The sequence below is a fragment of the Piliocolobus tephrosceles genome, chromosome 7 (assembly GCF_002776525.5).
Source record: "Piliocolobus tephrosceles isolate RC106 chromosome 7, ASM277652v3, whole genome shotgun sequence".
Classification (NCBI taxonomy): Eukaryota; Metazoa; Chordata; class Mammalia; order Primates; family Cercopithecidae; genus Piliocolobus; species Piliocolobus tephrosceles.
The window spans coordinates 57,148,722-57,171,069 of NC_045440.1; the positions used below are offsets into that span (position 1 = coordinate 57,148,722).

Sequence of the window (22,348 nt, forward strand, 5' to 3'; positions counted from 1 at the left end):
ACTAAGCATCACAATGTAAAACCACATACACACACACACACAAACACACACACACAGCCAGTGGACTAAGACAGCATCACAATGTAAAACCACACATACACACACAGTGCATGGCATACATTTTTACCCAGTCAAACTCCTTCTTACACCAAGAATTCTTCTCTGCTTTGGAGCAGCTCAGTGAGTACAAGATGCTGGAAGATGCGCCCTGCAGGGCTGAATGCCCAGGCGTGGGGCACAGCCTTGGCCCTATGTCCCTCCATTTCCTCAGGATTGCTTAGGTGTTGGGCTCTTGGTCATGGCTTCATTAGGACTAAATTTCGGGTGGAAACCGGCGTGACACACATGCTGAGAGCACTCCTCGCTCCCCAGGGCATTAAATCACCTTGTTATTTAGTGGCCTCTAGAATCCTCTAGTTTACATGTGGTCTCTTCTCACAGAAGTGTCTCAAGTAAATCTGAATTTGTTTAGACAATTTTATGGGTATTGTAAAACCACAATTGAATTTCAGGGCTTTGTCACAGTCCAGCCAAGATGCACTCCAATTAGAAATAATTGCTATTAATGATGTTATGATGTGGGGGATGCCTGCAGTGCTCCTGGACCTTTGTTGTACTGAATCCCCGAAGAGTCTGAGCTTTATTCTTCAACTAAATAGACAGGACCCTAGAAGATACGCTTTTGGAATTGTAATATTACAGCAATATTGTGCTTCCTTCTTAATTAACCTTGTTAACCAAGGATTTGGAACGTCGGTGGGTGACTCTAAGAGGGCCTTTGTTATCCTCTCAGTACACATCTACAGTGGAGTAAGATGTCACTCTGTGAAATAAAACGCCTTTATTCTTTGGCATACACCAAATATCTTCATCATTCTTTGAGTAATGATTGACAGTCTTGTTTAATGAAATAATGTTTGTCAAATACTTAATTTGCTGCCAGACACAGTAAATGTTGAGTTATGATTGTTACAGTGTTATCATAAAACAAGTTTTTTGTTTTTAAGGCTTTCTGAATGGAAAGGAAATACAGGACAGGGCTGTCACGTTTGTGGAGGCCACTCAAGGTAAATCAGACCACAGTGGATTCCAGAGTTTACACTCCCTGAGATCACTGCCCCTGTGACAGCATTTTACCCCCAAGATAGTCAAATTCTCATTTCTTTAGACTTTTACAGGGTCTCCCAAGGTACCGCTCATCCCTTCCTTGCTCCCCACAAGAGGGAAGAGACAAAGGCTGCTGTTTCTCTTGCAAGGCTGCCCCCACCAGCCTGAGAAGGAGTTCCAGGGATATGGTAATTAACATATTTTTCTTAATCTTGCTTTTGTAATTAATCTCCAAAGCATGAAAGCACTTTGCCAGTTGATTAAACTGTAAGAATACAATAGATCTGAAGTGAGGGCAGCACTGATGAATGTAAATGCATAAAATTGCCCATTCTGCAGGAAAATGCCTCAACCGGAATCCCAACTTGAAATACTAAGTTAAACACTTAAAATTAATTGCACGAATATATTTTTTGGATCAATAGATAGCAAAAAACCTAACTTGGTAGAATTTCATCTTCAAAATAAGAAGCAACCACTCTTTGATCTCTTCTAGGAAACAAAAGTGATTCTATTTAAGAGTTTGGTCTAGGATCACCGCCTCTGAGGGGGGTTCAGGGAATGCCCAGTAAGGCTCTTGGGGACAATGGTGCTGGATGGGCCTTTAGCCAGACTGGCACTCAGTCTGCGTATCCAGGAGGGCATTCAGAAGTTAGTATTTGTGTAGCTGTTTTGGAAAGAAGGGCATTTGAGGTGGGGGCTTTTCTACATTAGGTGGTACAGGTTCAAAAAGGCCAGAGCAGAGAGCAAGGAGGTGGGAATCCAGAGCTGTGTGTCCTCTGGAGAGAGGGCATTCTGACTGGATACCCACATGTCCTCTTCGCCCCTCAGCCCTGCTCCCCAATGCAGGTTAACCACAGCCACCGGCTCCATTTGAGCCACCTCCCCAACAACCAAAAAGCTCAGGGCAGCTTGTGGCCATGGCTTATCACTTTCTTACATCTGTGGTAAATGGAAATGACAAAAATGGGCTGTCTTTATTTTTGGAAAACAAATAGCAAAAGAAAAAACAAAACTCAACCTAATAGGTGATAGCAACATTATTTTCAAAAGCATTGGTTGAAAATTCTAGTCCAGCTAACAGAACAGGAGTGGTACTTTTGGTCTCCAGCTATATTCCACTGTCAGACAAAAATACTTTTCTTCATTGAAGTACACATTATGTAACATTGTGTATCAGATGACCTCAGCCATAGAGTTTGTCTTTAGAGCTTCTTCTTTCGTTCAAGAAAGCCATCCATTGCATGAAAGATGTCAAGATAGTCACCTATAAGCAGTGCTGTCTTGAGGGGCAAAAAGCTAGAGAGAACACAAGAATAAACTTTCGTGATTATCATTCATGAAAGCCTCTTTACCACCTCTACTGAAAAGCAGTGTCACCTTTTGCGGCAGATGAAGTCATTCACTCAGGCACACACTGTGCAGCCTGTCTGCTACCTGCCTCAGGGTCACTGGGCCTTCTTCACTACATCAGAGGACACTTGCCCAGGGCCTCGACAGGTTTTGTGGCTTTACTTAAGTTATTCAATTCACTTCTCATTTCGGTTTCCAAAGCATCACTCCACTGTACAATGACACAGAGGAAGCAGTGAAGTGTTGTGGTGTAGGCATGGGCTTTGGGGGCAGATGAGCCTGGCTGGAATCCTAGCTCTGTCATTTGCAATGCCACCTTAGGCAACTGACTCAGCTCACAGACCTCAATTTCCTCAGCTGTAAAATGAGGTCATCAATCTGCCTTTCTGGGACTACTATGAGGATGAGATGCAATAACTCCTCAAACCTTGGGCAAGACTCAACTAACACTGTTCATTTTCTCCATCCCCGTCTGCCCCTCTGCAAAGCCATATACATGCATGATCATCATCCCAACAGAGCACTCTGCTCCACTGGCCTTAGCATTCAATACTGCAGAGCAAGGAAACAAAGCAGGCAAAGGAAACCTGAGACTCATCCTAAGGTGGGGAGTAAAGGAAAGGACCCCATGCTCCTTGTTCCCCTGTTTGGGCACCCCAAGATCTCCAAGTGGTTCATCCCCTCCACAGTTTCAAGTCTCTGGTCAACTACTACCTTCTTTATGAGACTCCCCACACCCATTAAACACCACTGTTAAAATTAAATCTCACAGGCTGGGCGTGGTGGCTCATGCCCATAATCCCAGTACTTTGGGAGGCCGAGGCGGGCAGATCACGTCAGGAGTTTGAGACCAGCCTGGCCAACATGGTGAAACCCTGTCTCTACTAAAAACACAAAAATTAGCCAGGTGTGGTGGCACATGCCTGTAATCCTAGCTACTCAGGAGGCTGAGGCAGGAGAATTGCTTGAAACCGGGAGGTGGGGGGTTGCAGTGAGGCATGATCGTGCCACTGCACTCTGGCCTGGGCAACACAGCAAAAGTCTGTCTCAAATGAAAAAAGAAATTAAATCTCGCCGAGATGTGGTGCCTCATGCTTGTAATCCCAACGCCTTGGGAGGCTGAGGTGGGAGGATTGCTTGAAGCCAGGAATTTGAGACCAGCCTGGGCAATATAGCAAGACCCCATCTCTAAAAAAATAAAAATAAATTAGCTGCGCATCATGGTGCACAACTATAGTCCCAGCTATTTGGGAGGCTGAGGTGGGAGGATGATTTGAGCCTGGGAGTTTGAGGCTGCTGTGGGCTATGATCACACCACTGCACTCTAGCCTGGGTGACAGAACAAGACTTTGTCTCCAAAAAAAATTAAATAAGTAAAATTAAAAAAAAAACGTAACTCTTGGCCAGGTGCGGTGGCTTGCACTTGTAATCCCAGCACTTGGAGTTCGAGACCAGCCTGGCCAATGTGGTGACACCCTGACTCTACTAAAAATACAAAAATTAGCCAGGCATGGTGGCAGACACCTGTAATCCCAGCTACTCAGGAGGCTGAGACAGGAGAATCACTTGAACCCGGGAAGGTGGGGGTTGCAGTGAGCCAAGATCGTGCCATTGGACTCCAGCCTGGGTGATGAGCGAAACTCCATCTCAAAAAAAAAGAAAAAAAAGTAAAACTCAACTTGCACCCGTCTACCTCCCACTGTGGGATTTCCTTTTTTCCCTTTCCTGCTTTATATTTCTTTAGAGCACTTATGGTCTTTTCTTTTACTTTTCTTTTTTTTTTTGTTGTTTCTTTTCTGTCCCCTCACCCCACAGGAAGTGATTTCCACATGGGCAAGGACCACTGTTTGTTCTGTTCTTTGCTGTAACCCTGAGCACAGATCCTTGGATAGTGGGTGATTCATGACACACACAGCACTCTCTGAATGTTTGCTGAATGAATGTTTGGTGGAGTGTTTGATGTGACTGCCTTTACTGAGTTTCTTCACCTTGCCTTTGGCTTACTCAGCAGCTATCTAATCCTCTCTCAAAACATGTCCCATAACTAGTATGTCATAAAACTAAACATAATCTCCACAGTTATGCAAAGTAGAAAAATTAAGTTCCATGTTCTTACCATTGGCATTACTATACTATAATCTGCTATCTATTAAGCAAAAAGAACTTATGTGTTGTGAATGCACACCCTGCCCAATAAACAGTGCATTACACGAATCTACAAGCTATGACAAATATTGTCTCTACATTGTAAATGAAGAAGCCAAAACCTGGAGAATAAAGGGCATGCTCAGAGTCACAGACTTAGTAAATAGTGGGATCATAAGCCTGGATTTCGAATTGCTTATCAAGGATCCTTTGCTCTGTCCCACACAGCCTCAGTCAGGCATTCTGACCCCTCCTGTGCCAGATGAAGCCTGGAGAAATGATAGGATGCAAGAATGACATTTGGTTCATTGCACAAAGTAGAGATAATTAGCTAATGAGAAAAGAAATTTCTGTATACTGGATGGGCAATGGCTGCTGGCCATGTAGTGGATGTGAGGTATAATATCTATCTTCAAATAACTAGGAATTGTCATTAGCAAGACTGATGGAATTGCACATGGAGCTGGGGGAGAAGCACAAACCAATGAGGGGAAGTTCAAACAAGGCAGATTTCAACTCAAGGTGCTTCCTCACAGAGCAGAAAGCCCAGTGAGGAAAGATTTAACTAGATGACCTGTTACAGCCTAGAAAATGAATTGAGGTAACAGGAATCAGCAGCGTACCACTATCCTTGGAACCGGGTCAAATGCTCATTCAGTACCTATGAATTTCAGCACTGAAACTCCATGGAGAGCAGGGAAGGGTGCACAAGAATGCTTTTTCTACTGTTTTTTTTTTTTTTTTGACATGGAGTTTTCACTCTTGTTGCCCAAGCTGGAGGGCAATGGCGTGATCTCAGCTCACTGCAACCTCTGCCTTCCCATTTCAAGCGATTCTCCTGCCTCAGCCTCCGGAGTAGCTGGGATTACAGGCACGTGTCACCGTGTACTTTTTTTATTTTTTAAGAGACAGAGTCTCACTCTGTTGCCAAGATGGAGTGCAATGGTCTTATCGTGGCTTACTGCAGCCTCAAACCCCTGGGTTCAAGCAATCCTCCTGCCTGAGCCTCCTGACTAGCTGTGACTATAGTTGTGTACCAGCCTCAAACTCTTGGGCTCAACCAATCCTCCTGACTCAGGCTCCTAAGTAGCTGGGACTACAGGCTTGCACTACCATGCCTGGCTTATTTGTTATTTTTGTAGAGATGGGGTCTTGCTTTGTTTCCCAGGCTAGTCTCAAACTCCTGACCTCAAATAATCCTCTCACCTTGGACTCCCAAAGTGCTGGGATTACAAATGTGAGCCGCTGCTCCCAGCCCTTTCTTGTGCTTTTAAGAGGTGGTTTTACGTTTTTTCCCTCAAATTCTTTAACCATCCTAAGAGTTCGAATTTATTATGTATTACTAATCGTACCCATACCACAAATTTCTGTAGCACTTGGCTTACTGTCTGGCCTTGACTTTGGGGCCCTGTACCTGAGGAAGCATGGATACAATATCTATTCCAACAGGATTATTTTATCATGAGCACAAGAAAATCTCTCCTAAAAATGATCATTTCAATCTTTCCATCTGCCAGTACATCCACTTCTTTTTCAGAATAATTCGATACTAAGGTGGCAGGAAGGGTTAGACCCCATTTTCTTGACTCATGGGGGGCACTGCAACTATGTAAATTTGGTATTGTGTCAGCAATGGGCACAATGATAGAATTAACAGGATTTAATAGAATTAAATGAATGAATTTTAATTTATCAGGTATTTTTAAAGTGGCTTCTCCTGGTGGGATTTGGAGTAAACTGTAGATTGGCATGTTAGGGAAGTATTAGAAGCTAATGTAACTACCTTTTAAGAAACATCATGAAGTATAAAAACTTTGGCATATAGAAGTACATTTTTTCTTGTAGAATGGCTTCTACTATTTTTTCTGCAGCATATTCTGGTTCCAGAATTGGCAACAGGGAAGGACAGCTAGAATATAAAATGACAACAATTAAAAAAAAACCCCAAAGGCCAAATTTACAAATAAAGATAATTTTTCAAATTAAGGATAGAAGGTTTTAAGACGTTATCACTTTTTTCTTTCCCTTTCAAATTTCATTTATTTTTATATTTACTCCTTTATTCAATGTGTCAATGCAGTAGTGTCAATCAGCAGTAACATAACTAAAATGTGTCAATCAGTAGTAACATAACTAAAATATGAAATGAAAAGTGATTCTCATTAACACACTGATATTACAATATACATATATGTGAAATCATATTAAACAAATATTCCAAATATTTGTAAGGCAAGCTGTTGAAAACACATTGCCTGTAGTCTTCATGAGATACAGAATTGGGCGTCTGTGACCGCTATGGCCTGGGTATTTGTGTCCCCCACAAAATTCACATGTTGAAGCCTAAACTCCCAATGTGATGGCATTTGGAGGTGGGGCCTTCGAGGTGTAGCTAGGTCACCATTGTGGAGCCCTCATGAATGGGATTAGTGCCTGTCTGAGAAGAGCCTATCAGCACCTTAGTCTTGGACTTCTAGCCTCCAGAACTGTTGAGAAAGGCATTTTTCTTGTTTAAGCCACCTAGTGTATGATAGTTCATTATAGCAACTCCTTCTGTATGACCAAGACAGTGTCTCTCCAATGACTGCCAGTCCTCCTGGAATCAGAAAGGGGGCATAATGGGATTGGATGGCAGGAAGGGGATGTGGACAGGAGAGCCTGGGAGATGGAGGAGCAGATGCAGGGCCTGGGGGGCTATCAGAGAGACACTGCCTTGATAAACCATTCCCATTCAACTTGGTATCCTTTACACAAACACATACTAAGAAAGACCTCAGAATTCTAAGACCATTTATAAATCATACTGAATCCCAGAACAATATATTTTAAACAACTTTAAAAAACAGAACAAAATAAAATAGATAGCAAATCATTTTTAAGAGTGTAGATTCTGTGAAATTAAAGGGTATACTTACGCTGTAGTACAACCTTCAAACATTCCAGTTTTTATAAAAAAGGGGCACACAATTGTGGTTTTGATCCCCTTTTGATTTTGGACAAATGTTTCTACAAATACAGATTCAGCAAGCCCAAAGGCTGCAAATTTACTTGCACAATAATCTGCAAAAGACAAAGCATGATCATGTATATTCCAAAGTTTTAAAATGGCATTATCTTAAGGTCTACCCATAATGCTAACAGCAACAGAAAATAAGAAAACAATTTCAGAGTTCTCCTTTTGTGTAATCTTGGTCTACTCCCACTGGAAGAAGTGAATAGGGAGTGGGAAGGGACACGGTTAACTGAAGATCAGGGTCAGTTGACAATGATCAAGTGAGGCCCAGCACAAGAAGGGCTGCAGAGATCCTGCCTCAGGTCACGCTGCTGGACTTTACTAGCAAGTCAATGCATTGTGAGCCCCTGTGCTAGTTCTTACATGGGGCCCTGTCTCAAAAAATTGCAATCCCATTAGGGCATGAAGACATTCACAAGAAGAAACGAAACACTAACTGATATAGGAATCTAGGCAAGAGAGGCCGGCATGGGTTGTGATTCTCAGATCAAGTTTTCTTCCAACTATAACTCTTTCCTTCACTTCCAGCAAAACAACTCCAACAACAACAAACAAAACAAAGGGCTTGGTAGCTTCAACCTCCACCTCTTCAATACCTTGAAAATGTAGGGTGGGGGCAGAGGGAGGAATGGAAAGTGGCACTTGTGTCCATTTTGAACTTTTTGTCTTTAATTATACTTGTTTTAACAAAACATCTGACTATTCAATTGACTAAGTGAAAAAGTTTGGAGAAGAAATGGCATTGAGGTGTATTAACACTTTCCTTTGCCCCACACATTCAGAGGAGGCATATTTAAACTTGCTATGTTACAGTGCAGCTACTGCAACTGGCAAGAGCCAGTTTATAAGTGCCAGGCATGGGGTTGTCCAGCCCCAATGCTGTCCAGACAGTGGATCAGAGGCTAGAGACTGTGAAGGGGGAGGAGGAGTCTAGAGCAGCTTCTAGGGTAATTTAAATCATCAGGTATAAATGCAGCTGAGTCCCTTGACCCCTGAGATTCTGATGAGCAGATATGGCCCATGACCCAAGGAATCTGCATGCTAAACTGGCATCCCTGGTGGTTTTGATGCAGGGGAGTAAAGACTCACACGATGGGAAATACAAAAGGCTTACACTTGTTTCTAAGATGAGCTGCGGGTGGGAGAGTCCTGTATCTGAAGACAGGAATATTCTGTATGAAAAGGATTGATAAGGAGCTGTAAATATACCTGAATGATTTCAAAGGCCCGTGACTTAACAGATATATAAGAGAGAGGTAAGAATAATACCTGATAAGTTCTAAGAAGGAGAGAGGAAGGGAAGTCCTGGGTCATAAGGAGGATAGATTGGTGATATTTAGGGCGACTGGTGGTTCTGAAAAACCTATTCATGTGATGGACATACTGAGCTAAGACTGGTTTTGTGAATCTTGAACTATGCCACTTTGCTTCAAAGCATTAGGAACCACCGAACTGGCAAACTGGCTTATCTGTTACCCGAATGTTGCTGCTACAGTTCTGTTGGATGAGTTTTAGCAACCCTTGTAAGCCAGGATGTGGGACACTTGCTCTAGAGGATGCCATGGTAGGTTAGGTCAAGGTTTCTGTTCCTTCTAGAGCCAGCTCCCAAGTTGGGCCTCCTTGGTTGAGGCTCTCGAAGGATCTCTTTGCCTCCTCCCCACTGCTACTGTCAAGTCAGTTGGCTGTTGCAAGGGAGATGAAAATGCCCACCACTTCCTGCAGGTCTTCAACCAGTGGAAAAACAAAGCCGTTAACTTTAGGTTTCTTGAGGTGAAGAAAGTTTATCCAAACTCACAGCAGTGGGGAGATCACTTAAAGGAAACTTCAGGAGAAGACAGGGTCATCCTCCTCACCACCCTGTGACAGTGTCAGTGTGAAGTTTGGGGGACAGTTGTTATGTTGATCACTTGTGCAAAAAAATTATCAGTGAGGCCTCTCTCTCTTTTAAACAAAGGGGACTGCCTAAGACCTAATGATTCCAAAGGGCACAGTCCAATTTCACGTAAGTCTATCTGATGGGCGGTTTTGCTACATGATGAAGTTATCAACCACTTATTGAGTATACTTTTTAGCTTATTATTCTTTATCATTAGGACATCAAGTCAGTGCTAATTATTCAGAGCTATTATGCAAGTTGAAGTTATAGGGAATTTTGCAATTGTAAATGGCTACGTTTTTCTTACCTGCCAGCCCATTTACTCCAACTAATCCAGCTGAACTTGAAATGCAAACCAAATGTCCATGGTCATTAGCAATCATAGCAGGTAGAAAGGCTTTGTAAGTCTAAGAAGACAAAGGAAAACTTTTAATGTTTAATGCCACATTGTATACTTTTATCAGATATTTATATACTCATTGTGATCAAAAAATCTTTTTTTTTCAGCCCATAAAATATCTGAAGGTATGGGGATATAAAAACTTAAACATCTGGAAAGCAATCATTTTAACTTATTTAACCTGTTAGATCAATTTTTTATGGCAATTCCAGTATTATTAAAGTAATTTATTCAGACTTACATTTTTGCTCATATTTGACTTTTAACAACACAATATTAAGACAAGAATTGAAGGAGTATGGGAAAATCTTTGTTGTGGCAGCCACAACCCCAAACCTCACAAACATGATGCTTTAGATTTAGATTGCCTTCTCTCTCCTTAGCTTGATTTTTGAGTTTCAAATTTTCCCTGAACATTGTTCACAGGACATCTGGTTGTTGACTTCAATTTTAAAAGAGCACTTTGTTTTAAACTCATCTCTACTCTTCAAAATAAGTTTCTTATTTTTGTTCCATTTCATAAAACAGAATATCTATTAGAAAGAGGGCACATCTGTATACTGTCCAACACCTTCACCATTGATTGGGGGCCTGGAGAAAGAACGTAAAGGAGACAGAAATGAGCTTTTGAAGAAGACATCTTCTGCAACAAAGGAGTAACTAATCACATCCAAAGACATGGAGGTGAGAAAAGGGATCTCTTACAAAGGCCAAACCTTACTTGTTTGCCTGCATTGCAATAAGTCTCAGAGAGAAACTAACAGGTAGAGAGAGGTGGGAAATCAAAACAAAGCAAAAGGAAGCAGTGCAGCAAACAATCCAGGGTCTGCCATGAGTTGGGACACTTCTCAGTAGGCATACTGCCTTTGAGAGCCCAGCCTTCAGGTAGCTCTCGGACACTCTAGCAATTGAGTCACTGTCTTTGTGCCTGGCAATGTGCAGATGCTTAAAGAATGTACATGAACTTGCCCAGAAGAAGTAAAGGGAGTGAGAGGACATGAGGAGTGGTAGGAGCCAGGGAAACACCAGCATTGGAGGAGGAGGAGGAGGAGGAAGAAAAAGAGGAAGTAGAGGAGGAGTCGGAGTCAGAGGAAGAAGAAGGAGAAAGAAGAAGGAGGAGGGAGGAGGGAGAAGAAGAAGAAGGAGAAGAAGAGGAAAAAGAAGAAGAAGGAGGAGGAGGAAGGAAGGTAGGAGAAGAAGAAAGAGAAAAAGAGAGGAGGGGGGGGGGGAGAGAGAGAACATGAAGGCACCTGGGGAAAAACAGAGAGGTAGGAAAAGAACACAGAGTCAGGCTGAGTGCAGTGGCTCACACCTGTAATCCCAGCATTTTGGGAGGCCGAGGTGGGAGGATCACAAGGTCAAGAGATTGAGATCAGCCTGGCCAACATGGTGAAACCCTGTCTTTACTAAAAATACAAAAATTAGCTGGGCATGGTGGTGCATGCCTGTAGTCCCAGATACTTGGGAGGCTGAGGTAGAAGAATTGCTTGAACCTGGGAGGTGGAGGTTGCAGTGAGCTGAGATTGTGCCGCTGCACTCCAGTCTGGCAGCAGAGTGAGACTCTATCTCAAAAAAAAAAAAAAAAAAAAAGAACACAAAAGCCATGGGAGTGGAGACTTCCAGGGACCATGGTCTTTATCTTCATTCCAACTATTTATGAGTATAAGCAAGCACTAAGGAGAGGGACATTTGGGACAAGATAAATCATTTGCAGTAGCTCCTATAGGAACGTGGTAGCCACTAAATTCTGAATCTTTCCATTTTTCTCCTGAAAACTTTACAAAACACCAAGAATAGCACCAGCACCACTACATTTTTGGTGGAAATAGGGGACAGAAAATCTACAAATTCCAAATTACATTTGAAGGCTGCTAAAGAAGAGTTGGGCAGAAAAGTGTGAGGAGAATTGAGGAGGAGCTCAGAAATCTCCAGCAAAGACTCCCAGGAGACAGCCTTGCCCAGGAATGACGAGCTATGAGCAGGGCTGCAACCAAACAGGTCAAAAGTCCTGTAATTCCAGTACTGTGGGAGGCGAGGCAGATGGAGCACTTGAGGCCAGGAGTTCAAGACCAGCCTGGCCAACATGGCAAAACCCTGTCTCTACTAAAAACACAAAAAATTAGTCGGGTGTGGTGGCACGCACCTGTGATCCCAGTTACTCAGGTGGCTGAGGCACAAGAATCGCTTGAATCCAGGAGGCGGAGGTTACAGTGAGCTGAGATCGCACCACTGCACTCCAGCCTGGGAGACAGAATGAGACTCTGTCTCAAAAAATTAAAATAAAATGATAAAGTAAAATAAAAGTAAACTTTTAATAAAAGCTGGGAGAGGCAGCAAGAGGGTGCATGCATAGTGTGGGGAGGCCTGAGATGGCTGGTTTCAGCACAGGCCAGAAAAATGCAACTTCTGGAATTGAGTGGGTAGCTTTAGAAGTCAGGACTGTGCTTTTAGTGCTGGTAGCAGGTGGTAACCCGGGTTACCAGTGGAACCTCTAATTTCTCTGGTTGGGTACTAACCAAGTTGACTGTAGGTTTTGGTTTGCCCGTAACAGACCTGATTAACACTTGCTCATTAATAATGCTGAATTTCACTTCCAAAAGTGCCCCAGCTTAGGCAAATTACAATGCTACCCTGGTCCTGTCTAAGTTTAGTTACCTGCTATGTAACCTGGAACAAATCTTTTAAGTTCTATGATCCCTTATCTTACCAAGGTGTTTTAAGGAAAATATGTGAGCCACCTGGAGTATTCCCTAACATTTGCAGCTAATCAATACATGGTAGCAGGACCATGAGGACAGTTCTGTCCTTGTAGGATTCCCTGAGCAGAGGTCCTGGGGGCTGTAGATTAAGTGGCATCAGAAGAGGACAACTGCGTAGACCAGGACAAGTCCAAAATTGAGAAGTCTCTGCTTTACTTAGAGGCTAAAAACATTGGAAAAGAGCAAGAGGAAAGTACTTCTAAATGCCAGAGTAACTTTACATTTATTATGAGAAGAAACAATTATTACCCATAAATGTGCTTTGAAATTCACATCAAATGACTTTTCCATAAGCTCATCTGGACAGTCAAGGAAATTTTTGCCTGTTACGATTCCGGCATTGTTGATTAGGATGGAAACATCGCCGACTTCTTTTTTAACCTGAAATGAATAAGAGCAACATCACCAATGTAGTAATTCCTTATATGATCTAGGTTTTATTTTCCCACAGTTTTATGTTTTTTTATCCTGGTTAATTCATACTGAGTTTATGCACTCTAAAAATACAGCTTGGGGCCAGGCGCAGTGGCTCACACCTGTAATCCCAGCACTCTGGCAGGCCGAGGCAGGTGGGTGACTTGAGGACAGGAGTTTGAGAACAGCCTGGCCAACATGGCAAAATCCTGTCTCTACTAAAATTACAAAAATTAGCCAGGCATTGGTGGCGCATGCCTCTGGTCCCAGCTACTCAGGAAGCTGAGGCAGGAGAATTGCTTAAACCAGGGAGGTAGAGGTTGTAGTAAGCCAAGATCACACCACTGCACACCAGCCTGGGTGACAGAGCGAGACTGCGTCTAAAATGAATAAATAAATACAGTTTGGTTTATTTCCGCCGAGTCTACAGTGTACCAGAGATCAAGTTGTTTTTTTTTTTTTTTTTTTTTTTGAGATGGAGTCTCCCTCTGTCGCCCAGGCTGGAGTGCAGTGGCCCGATCTCGGCTCACTGCAAACTCCACCTCTTGGGTTCACACCATTCTCCTGCCTCAGCCTCCCAAGTAGCCAAGTAGCTGGGACTACAGGTGCCTGCCACCACACTTGGCTAATTTTGTTTTTGTATTTTTAGTAGAGACGGGTTTTCACTGTGTTAGCCAGGATGGTCTCAATCTCCTGACCTTGTGATCCACCCGCCTTGGCCTCCCAAAGTGCTGGGATTACAGGTGTGAGCCACTGTGCCCGGCCTCCAGAGATCAAGTTTTGATGTGCTTTTCCTGTTTTTCTTTTCTTAAAACGAGTCCATTGTCGAAATGCTACTTTCTATTTACAGTTACAGCTGTTCTTCTACTCAGTGGTTAGTAACTTTGTTCTGTGCTCTGTATGTGGCATTTCATTTTAATCAATGTGATGGGACATAAGAATAGCTTCATTATAGCCAAATGTGGTATAGATCAAGACTTCGCACAAATGAAGAAGGGGCTGGGTCAGGGAATAAATGGAGGAAAAAAGAAAATACAGTCATAAATCACTTAACAATGGAGATACATTCTGAGAAGTGCATTGTTAGGTGACTTGGTTGCTGTGTGAAGATCACAGAGCATACTTAATAAACCTAGATGTGTGCCTACTACACATCTTAGGCCATATGCTAGGTAGCCATTGCTCCTAGGCTACCTACCTGTACAGTGTGTTACTACACTGAACACTGCAGGCAACTGTTAACACATTGGTAAGTATTTGTGTATCTAAACATAGAACATTGGGACAGTAAAAATACTGTAATAATCTGTCCCATAATGTGGGACCACCATTTTGTATATGGTCCATCATTGACCAAAATGCCATTATATGGTGCATGACTATATATATTTTAAACACACAGCACAGATTAGAATCTGCCTGTCCTGTTTTCATCAACTGGCTGGTTTTCTTCTTTCCGAGGATGGACTCCTGAACTCAAGGCTAAGCTATGGCCTGGGGATACAAGCTTTCAAAGTTATCGGAGACTCAGCAGAGACAAAACGCTGTCATATCACTCTGAAAGCTTTCTCTTTGATTGCTTGTCTATGGGCTACTTCTTAAAAATTCTCTGGTATTGGCCGCGCATGGTAACTCACGCCTATAATCCCAGCACTTTGGGAGGCTGAGGCGGGCGAATCACGAAGTCAAGAGATGGAGATCATCCTGGCCAACATGGTGAAACCCTGTCTCCACTAAAAATCTAAAAATACAAAAATTAGCTGGGTGTAGTGGCACGTGCCTGTAGTCCCAGCTACTCGGGAGGCTGAGGCAGGAGAAACGCTTGAACCTGGGAGGCAGAGGTTGCAGTGAGCCGAGATCGTGCCACTGCACTCCAGCCTGGCAACAGAGCAAGACTCCATCTCAAAAAAAAAAAAAAAAAAAAAAAAAAAAAATTCTCTGGTACTTTCCCTTCTATCCAGAATAAAAAGTGGAAATGGTGGGTTTATATGGATGGGGAGTAATTTCCTTCCCCTGAATTCAGAGGAGCACATAAGTAATTCCCTCCAAGACCTCACAGTGATAAAACCTGAATAATAAGCTGGTAATGACATGTTTGGCTATTTCTGAAGTCAAGCACCTGGGGCAGAACTAAATCACCATTACAGGGGAAAGGGAAAGGGAGGTAATTATTTATAGAGTGCTTCATACTAGTTTATCCCATAGCTAACAATCTTCGTTGTTTGAATATCAACCAATTATTGCTTAAGGCTGGCCAAATAAATTGTAGTCAGTGAAAGTCAACATGCCAGGTGTTTAACTTCTAAGTAGCTAAACTTGTGAGATCAGCTGTGCTTGGAAGAGTGGGCCCAGTGTAGGCCGAGCAAACTTGTCAGGTGTGGATCTCCAGCCTGTACTGGGCAGCCTGTGGTTGGAGATGCTGGTAGCAGAGAGGTAAAATGTAAAGACAAACTTGAAAGTCATAAACTTACCCGCCAGGGACCTGCAAACCTTAGCAGGAAATCCTGGTTGAGCCTAGAAACTATGGAGTAACTTTACAATGTAGTCAGGCTACTCATGGCAGGTTTGGTTGGTTCCTCCCTTCTCAATAAGTTGGGCAATTCTGTGAGGCACAAAGTGTCCCAGGAGAGTGATGAGTGAAGTACTTAAGCCAATGTGAGGACACAAAAATCCTTAGACCAGGCACAGTGGTTCACACCTGTAATCCCAGCACTTTCGGAGGCCGAGGTGGGTGATCACCTGAGGTTGGGAGTTCCAGAACAGCCTGACCAACATGGAGAAAACACGTGTCTACTAAAAACACAAAAAAATTAGCTGGGCGTGATGGCACATGCCTGTAATCCCAGCTACTCGGGAGGCTGAGGCAGGAGAATCGCTCGAACCCGGGAGACAGAGGTTGCCGTGAGCTGAGATGGCGCCATTGCACTCCAGCCTGGGCAACAAGAGCGAAACTCCGTCTCAAAAAAGAAAAAAAAAAGAAAAAAAAATTCCTTGTGAGGGATGGGCACGTGCCTTTACGATGGTAAGAAAATCCTTACCATCCTCATGTCAGAGCTTTGGTTTTCTGAAGGCTTTATGTGTATCTGTATAAACACCAAAGAAGAAAACGTAGCTGAGTCTTTAGGATTAATAAAAGATTTTGATTGTCTTACGACTACTTAAGAGCAATACTTCGAATGTAGGTGGGGTGGACACAGCCTAAATTTAAAATCAGACAGAATATGGATTCAAATCCTGCCTCTATCACACACCAGGTCTGTGAACCCTGGACAGGTTATTTAATGTCTCTGTATCTCGATTTCTTTATCCTCAAAGAATGATGCCTCTATCCCTCCATTAACTTATACTGTAATAGAGGCCGGTATGGTCAGTGCAGTGTAATGTTAGAAGCAAGTACTCAGGTGTCAACAGACGCAAATGGCAGCTATAGTCTTGCTGCTTACTATCTGTGTTTCTTAGGTAAGCTACATACCTGCCCTAAGCCTTAGTCTCCCTACTTGTGAAATGGGGATAATAATGGATTTTACTTTATAAGGTTACAATACATACATGGTAGTTAGCATAGTGTCTTGCATACAATAAGAATTCAAAAATCCCAATTTCCATTCTCCCATAATCTTGTCTACATTAAAGGGACACTGGAGAAAGGCTAACAGGCACTGAGAAAGGCAAGGGAAAAAGAACATGATATATGTCAAATTATAATAGTAAAACACACAAGAGTTACCTGATCGGCTACTCTATACACTTCTTCCTTTTGGCTGCAATCACAAGTATAGGCGTGCACTCTTGTAGCCCCAGCTTCCTGAGCCATCTTATATGTTTCCTCATTCCCCTCCTTATTGACATCCCAGAGGACAAGCACAGATCCCCGTCCGGCAAACTGCAAGGCTAAGAGCCTTCCGAGTCCACTTCCAGCACCTGTGATGAGGACTATTTCACCAGCAACGTTCTTCTGTTGCTTTGGGAGTAAGGCAAAAATCATAGCCTCCAGAAGAGTAAACAGTGATTTTCCTAAGAAAATGAACAGTTTCTTTGATGATTGCAGGTTGAAAGACATGTTCTGGCTGACACCTATGAAGAAAGACAGATTCACGTGAAGACTTATTTGTCCATTTCCTCTGAGTTGTTTACTCCACGGAGCTCCTATTTTCTGAAATAGTGAAAGTAACTGAGATATGTGATTTAAACAGCTCTCCTGGTAGCAGACTCTGAATTCAGAAAGGGGGAGGAGGAAGCCACAGGGACTGTATTTACTCAACTTTCATACTTGGCCCTAAGCTCAGCACATTATTTGCATGACTGCTACGTGCAGTATACAACAGAAATGTTTGTTAACCAGGAACTGTAACCACCACACCCAAATTTAACATAAAGAATAAGTTCATTATTCTTCACAGTCAGCCTTTCTTCATAATAATCATGAATCCTGTTGGCTGATTTTATGTTCAAAGTCTTGACCACATCACAATGTTTATAACATAATTACTACCTCTCTGACTTTATTTTTCTCTCCTTTGACGTTTGTGCTTTCTCATTTGCATTATCATTCTTTAATTTTGCATTACTGTATAAAATCTGAGATTTGAGAGGAAAATGTAAAATCTTATTTGTAGAAAGCATTTGACAGGAAGTAACCAGATGTTCTAGACCTTTTCCGACAGATTTGCGGTCAGCACCAGATAGCCCTTCCCTAGGCTCTGAGGTCCTCACGCTACCAACTCCACATTACTTACCACTCTGTGTGATTAAAGGTCAGAGGGGGGCAGACCTGGACTCCTGCCCTGCACTGCCTCTGCCTACCTGTAAACCCCAGGGGGGAGCCTCTTGGCCTAACACTGGGCCTTGGTATCCTCATCTGTACTGGTCCCGTGGCATAGGGTGTTTTTGCAGATGAAGTGAGAATGTTCCACGCATCACCACAATGCCTGACTTATAGTCAGTGCTTTACAGACGTTATCACATTTCTCAGATTCATAGTACTGCCCACCAAGAAGGCACCCACTAGGTCTGCTGAATGAATAAAAGGCCCCCCCTTGACAAACTCATGCAGAGCTTAGTGCTTACATCCTGCTACCAGTTACTCACACTTTAGTGTGAATGAGTATATAAAATGCTTTCCTAACTACTAGCTGAGAAAGAAGGGAAGGTCTTATTTCCTTCAGGATGAGAACAGAAGACATACTTAGCAGAGGGCATACTGTGCTGGGGGTAGGAGCCTTCTCTGAATGGGGTGCTTAATTGAGAGGCTCAGACAAAGGCACAGGTGTGAGGAGATGGGAGGGAAGTAATGAAAAAACAGCAGGTCTTCACTTCACAGTTTGGCTGAAGTCAGCCTAGTTATGGTTAATGAGTAAGAGTGGATAGATTCATCTACAGGAGGACTTGGTGCGTGGTCACACCCTTAGGAAATGTCAAGAGTTGATGTGACCCAGGCTGTTGTTCCTGGCTTATTGTACAGATGAGACTGAGGATCTGAGAGAAGATGTATGTGACTTGTTCAGGGTCCCTGTGCTGGTTAGCTGGTGCGGGCCAGATTGGTTCATGTGTTCTGTTTATTGAGTATTCACCCTGTACTGGTTCTATCTGGGCACTGAGGCTGAGGGGATGAGCAGCCTCTCATAATCTCTGTGCAGGTGAGCCAAGTAATCTAGTTGAAGAAACGTATTCAACAAATAAATACATCATTACAAGCCATAGTGTTATAAAGAAAAGTGCAGTGTGCTATAGAGAGAATGATGGGAGAGCTGATTCAGATTGGGCTTGGGGGAGGAAGTAATAGAGGTCTGCTGGAAAGTGACCCTTTGATTGGATGTCCAAATGATGATGGTGGGAGGTAGGGATATTGAGCAATAGCTTTCCTGGCAGAGGGACAAAATAGTTTGTTGTAAGGCAGGTTTGACCTGTGTGTCCAGGGCTGTCCAGAGAATAAGAATGCTGGCTCTAAGGAACATGGACCTTCTGGTCAAATGAAGGACATTTTCATCCATGCTTTGATGAAATAGACCTCAAACTCTCTGTGACCTCTGCTCTGATTTACATTCACAGAGTAACTTTCAGAAGATTGTTCAGGCCTCCCAGGCGCTGCAGAACTGGAAAAGAAGGTGTCCTGAAAGAGGACTCTTATTTCAAATACACAGTCATGGAGCCTGTACCTGTGGATCTGCAAGGATGAGGGTCAGACTGTGCACACAGTAATGGGAAACCCCAGGCATCCTTCTCAGACAGCAGCCTGGGCATTGCCAACTTTGGAAAATCCGTACCATGGGTAGTTGGTCAGACCACCACACTCCCTTTTATATTACTATGTGAATTCACACAGAGGGACAGAGGTCTACTTCTCCCATCACAGGGCTCCAGCACCTCAGCAGTGGCCAGAAGTCTCAACATTGACCTGGGTGACATGAACGCTCTTAATGTTAGAACATTCTAGATTTCAGTGTTTCACTGTCTCAATGTTGGCTTGATGCAAGACCTAAAATATGTCCATCTTTTAACACTGTCTTGGCAGATGCTTACTAGATTTCTAAGAACTTGTCAGCCTGAGTTACCCCCCCTCCCCAGTTGAAGTTTAGGGTGCCTGCTGGGTATCCACATAAGCAATGAGGTCTACAGATTAAAGTTTGGCTTGGAATTCCAGAGACATCACTGATTTCCCCTACAACTTTGGTAGAAATGATTTACCTTCTTTGCCTCAGTTTCCTCCTCTAAAAAGGGAGTTTCTAATAGTACATAGGAATACTTACCACACAGAGGAGCTGTGAGAATTAAATCAGTTTATATAGGTAAAGTATTAAGGAGCTTTATGTGGTCACTACTAGCTTGTGTGAGACCTTTGAACAAATTAGAAAAAAAAAGGCATTGCCCTGCACAAAGTCCTCTGTGGGGTGCACAGGGTTGGGGAGGGGGTGCAAGAGGAATTGTTTGGATTCCAACACCTGCCAGCTTACATGTCTCCCCCTCTGCTCCTCAGTCCCCATAATAATGTGACACAGCCATAACTTGGAGGCCTTTCTAGAACAGTGCCAGGCACAGAATGACAGCAAAATAATTAATGGCTAGAACTTCCACTGGTGTTCCTGTTAAGCAAATGAATTAATAATCCCTGGCTATACCAATGAAATATGGTTATAGCATACTTACAAACAAGAGTGAATGCACGGTTCCATTTTACTGCAGAGACTTTCCTAGAATGTTACGGAACATATACAATTTAATCTGGCAGGTTTCTAGGTGTCTCTAGCTCACGGCCTATCCAATCCAAACAGGCGCCCTCGGCTTCCCAGGCCAGTGCGCGGCAGCAAGTCGGCTCTGGTGAGGGCACCCGGACGAAACGGGAGGGCAGACAGACTGACAATCACAGCTTGGGTTGAAAGGGGTGATATGGGGGTGGTAGGGCCCGAGAGGTGGATTCACTGAGCAGCAGAGAGCAAGGAACCTGGGCAGAACGGACCGAAGAAGAAGGTCCATGGAGGCATCCTGCCCTCTGCTCTGGGTGGGGAGGGAGGCTGGCAGCTCACCTCCGGGGGCGGGGTGTCTGCGTTGGCCGTAGCCACGCGAGCCTGGGCTTCGGGGACGCTGCAGCTGTGCGCTCCCGGGAGGAGCTGTGTTCTCACCAGCTCGCGGGTGGGTCCGGCCGCGGCTCGGCGACCCGCGCCCCCTTGCGCGCGACCCAGCGTGAAACCAGCCCAAAGGGCCGCCTCGCCCGACCCCCGCCAGCGCCACCTCCTCCGGGAGCCAGCACCCAGGACCGACGACCTCGGCAACTCACCCAGGACACTCTCCTTAGCTGCCCGCGGAGAAGCCGGCCTTGTCTGCCCCAGGCACCCGCGTCGCTGGCTCGTAACTCAGTGAGGTTCAGGTGTTTACCCAGGTGCTGCCCGAGGCCAAGTCCAAGGGCGGGACGGCCGCGGCAGCGCCGGGGGTGGGGCCGGCAGTAGCCCCAGCACGCGACGTGGGCCGCACTCCTATCTTCTTTTTCTGGACCCGCAGATTTAAGAAGCTGGAAATTCGGTGGTGGAAACTGGATGCGAGCGCCGGATTTCTCTTAGGCTTAATGTTTCAATGCCTAGGCTGCACCCCAGAGTATTAGATGGGAATTTCTGGGTTGGGAGGGGCCCAGGCATTAGCTAGAAAAGTTTCCCAGGTATTTGCAAGGCACAACCCCGAGACTGGGAACTCTGGAGTTAGAAAACAAAGAGCAGTGTAGGCGTCCACGGGGGAGGGGCCAGGTCGTTTGTCTGGAGCCTGCAATGCGAGGAGTTCTCCAGCAGCATCTGATTGCTCCACGTGGGATCCTAAGTCAACAGCTTCCTTGCCCCTTGGAGGTAAGGGATGTGGGCGTGGACTCGGGAGTCCCCAGGAAGTGGGTGGGGTGCAGGCAGGGGCGGGAGGGGGTGCGGCGCTGACAGGCGGCCTAGAAGAAGAGGGCGAGGAAATTTGTTCTAACAAAATGAAGCTGAGAAATGAAGATAGAGTAAGAGTCACCAGGCACTCTGACCCAATCAAGATATACTAAGCATCTGGGTGTACGGCGATCCAGAAAATACAGCAATGATATATCTGTCAAGAAAAAAAAAAAGGATAAACATTCGTTAATAAATCAGTAAAAGAGTTAATATAAGCACAAGACATCACTGAGATGCTAATAATAGAGGGTGAACTTTTCTGGGGGCAATGAGGAGCAGAAATGACAATAAATTATGGGATGTTGAAAGACATTGCAAAACAGGGGAGTCAGGATGAGATTGGGTTTGAAATTCATGCCGGGGCTGAGTAGGACAGGAAAAGTGGTGAGGGGTCGAAGAGCAGCCTTAGCCAGCCTATATCTGGGACAGATCTGGAGTAGAGGAACTGCACATTTGTTCTTTATTTGAGTGACAGAGGAAACAGGCAGGTCGTATAAGCTTAGAAAAGTAGGTGCAGGGGAGACCCTCGACTGTCTTTTCAGTACTTAAGAGGTTACTTGTGTGCTTTAGGCAGCAGCAGCGAACTGTGGCAAGCTATGCGAGGCATGTGGGAAGGTGAGTGGGGTAAGTGTGTGTGCACTGGTTTCAGGTCGGCCGTCGCTAGCCAGCGACACTGCTGTGTGGGGCTCTGGGGAGTTGCAGGGCTTCGGAGGGAGAAGGGAGACACATTCATGAACAGTGCGGGTGATAGACATGCACCCCAGGTGCCTCCAGAGTCCACAACCAGCCTGCAGGAGGAGAGGCAGTTGGACTCAAAGGGCCTTCCAGAATGGGTTAAGGTGTGGAGGTGAGCAGCGCCTGGGAGTGAGAGTG

The 22,348-nt window shown here is 44.3% G+C and overlaps 1 protein-coding gene across 2 annotated transcripts; it reads right to left on the bottom strand.

The window, feature by feature from the left end:
- Positions 1-459: 459 nt before the first annotated feature.
- Positions 460-21,564, bottom strand: SDR16C5 (short chain dehydrogenase/reductase family 16C member 5). Of its 2 annotated transcripts, XM_023190175.2 has the most exons (7): positions 20,839-21,564; positions 16,795-17,141; positions 12,903-13,034; positions 9,802-9,901; positions 7,521-7,665; positions 6,389-6,514; positions 460-2,406 (listed from the first exon to the last, which is right to left on the bottom strand). In XM_023190175.2, the coding sequence occupies exons 2-7, from the start codon at positions 17,125-17,127 to the stop codon at positions 2,313-2,315; spliced, it is 930 nt and encodes a 309-aa protein (XP_023045943.1). In that variant the 5' UTR covers positions 17,128-17,141; positions 20,839-21,564; the 3' UTR covers positions 460-2,312. The 2 variants fall into 2 exon arrangements, with proteins under 2 accessions (XP_023045943.1, XP_023045944.1); XM_023190176.2 differs by lacking the exon at positions 12,903-13,034.
- Between the last annotated feature and the right edge of the window lie 784 nt (positions 21,565-22,348).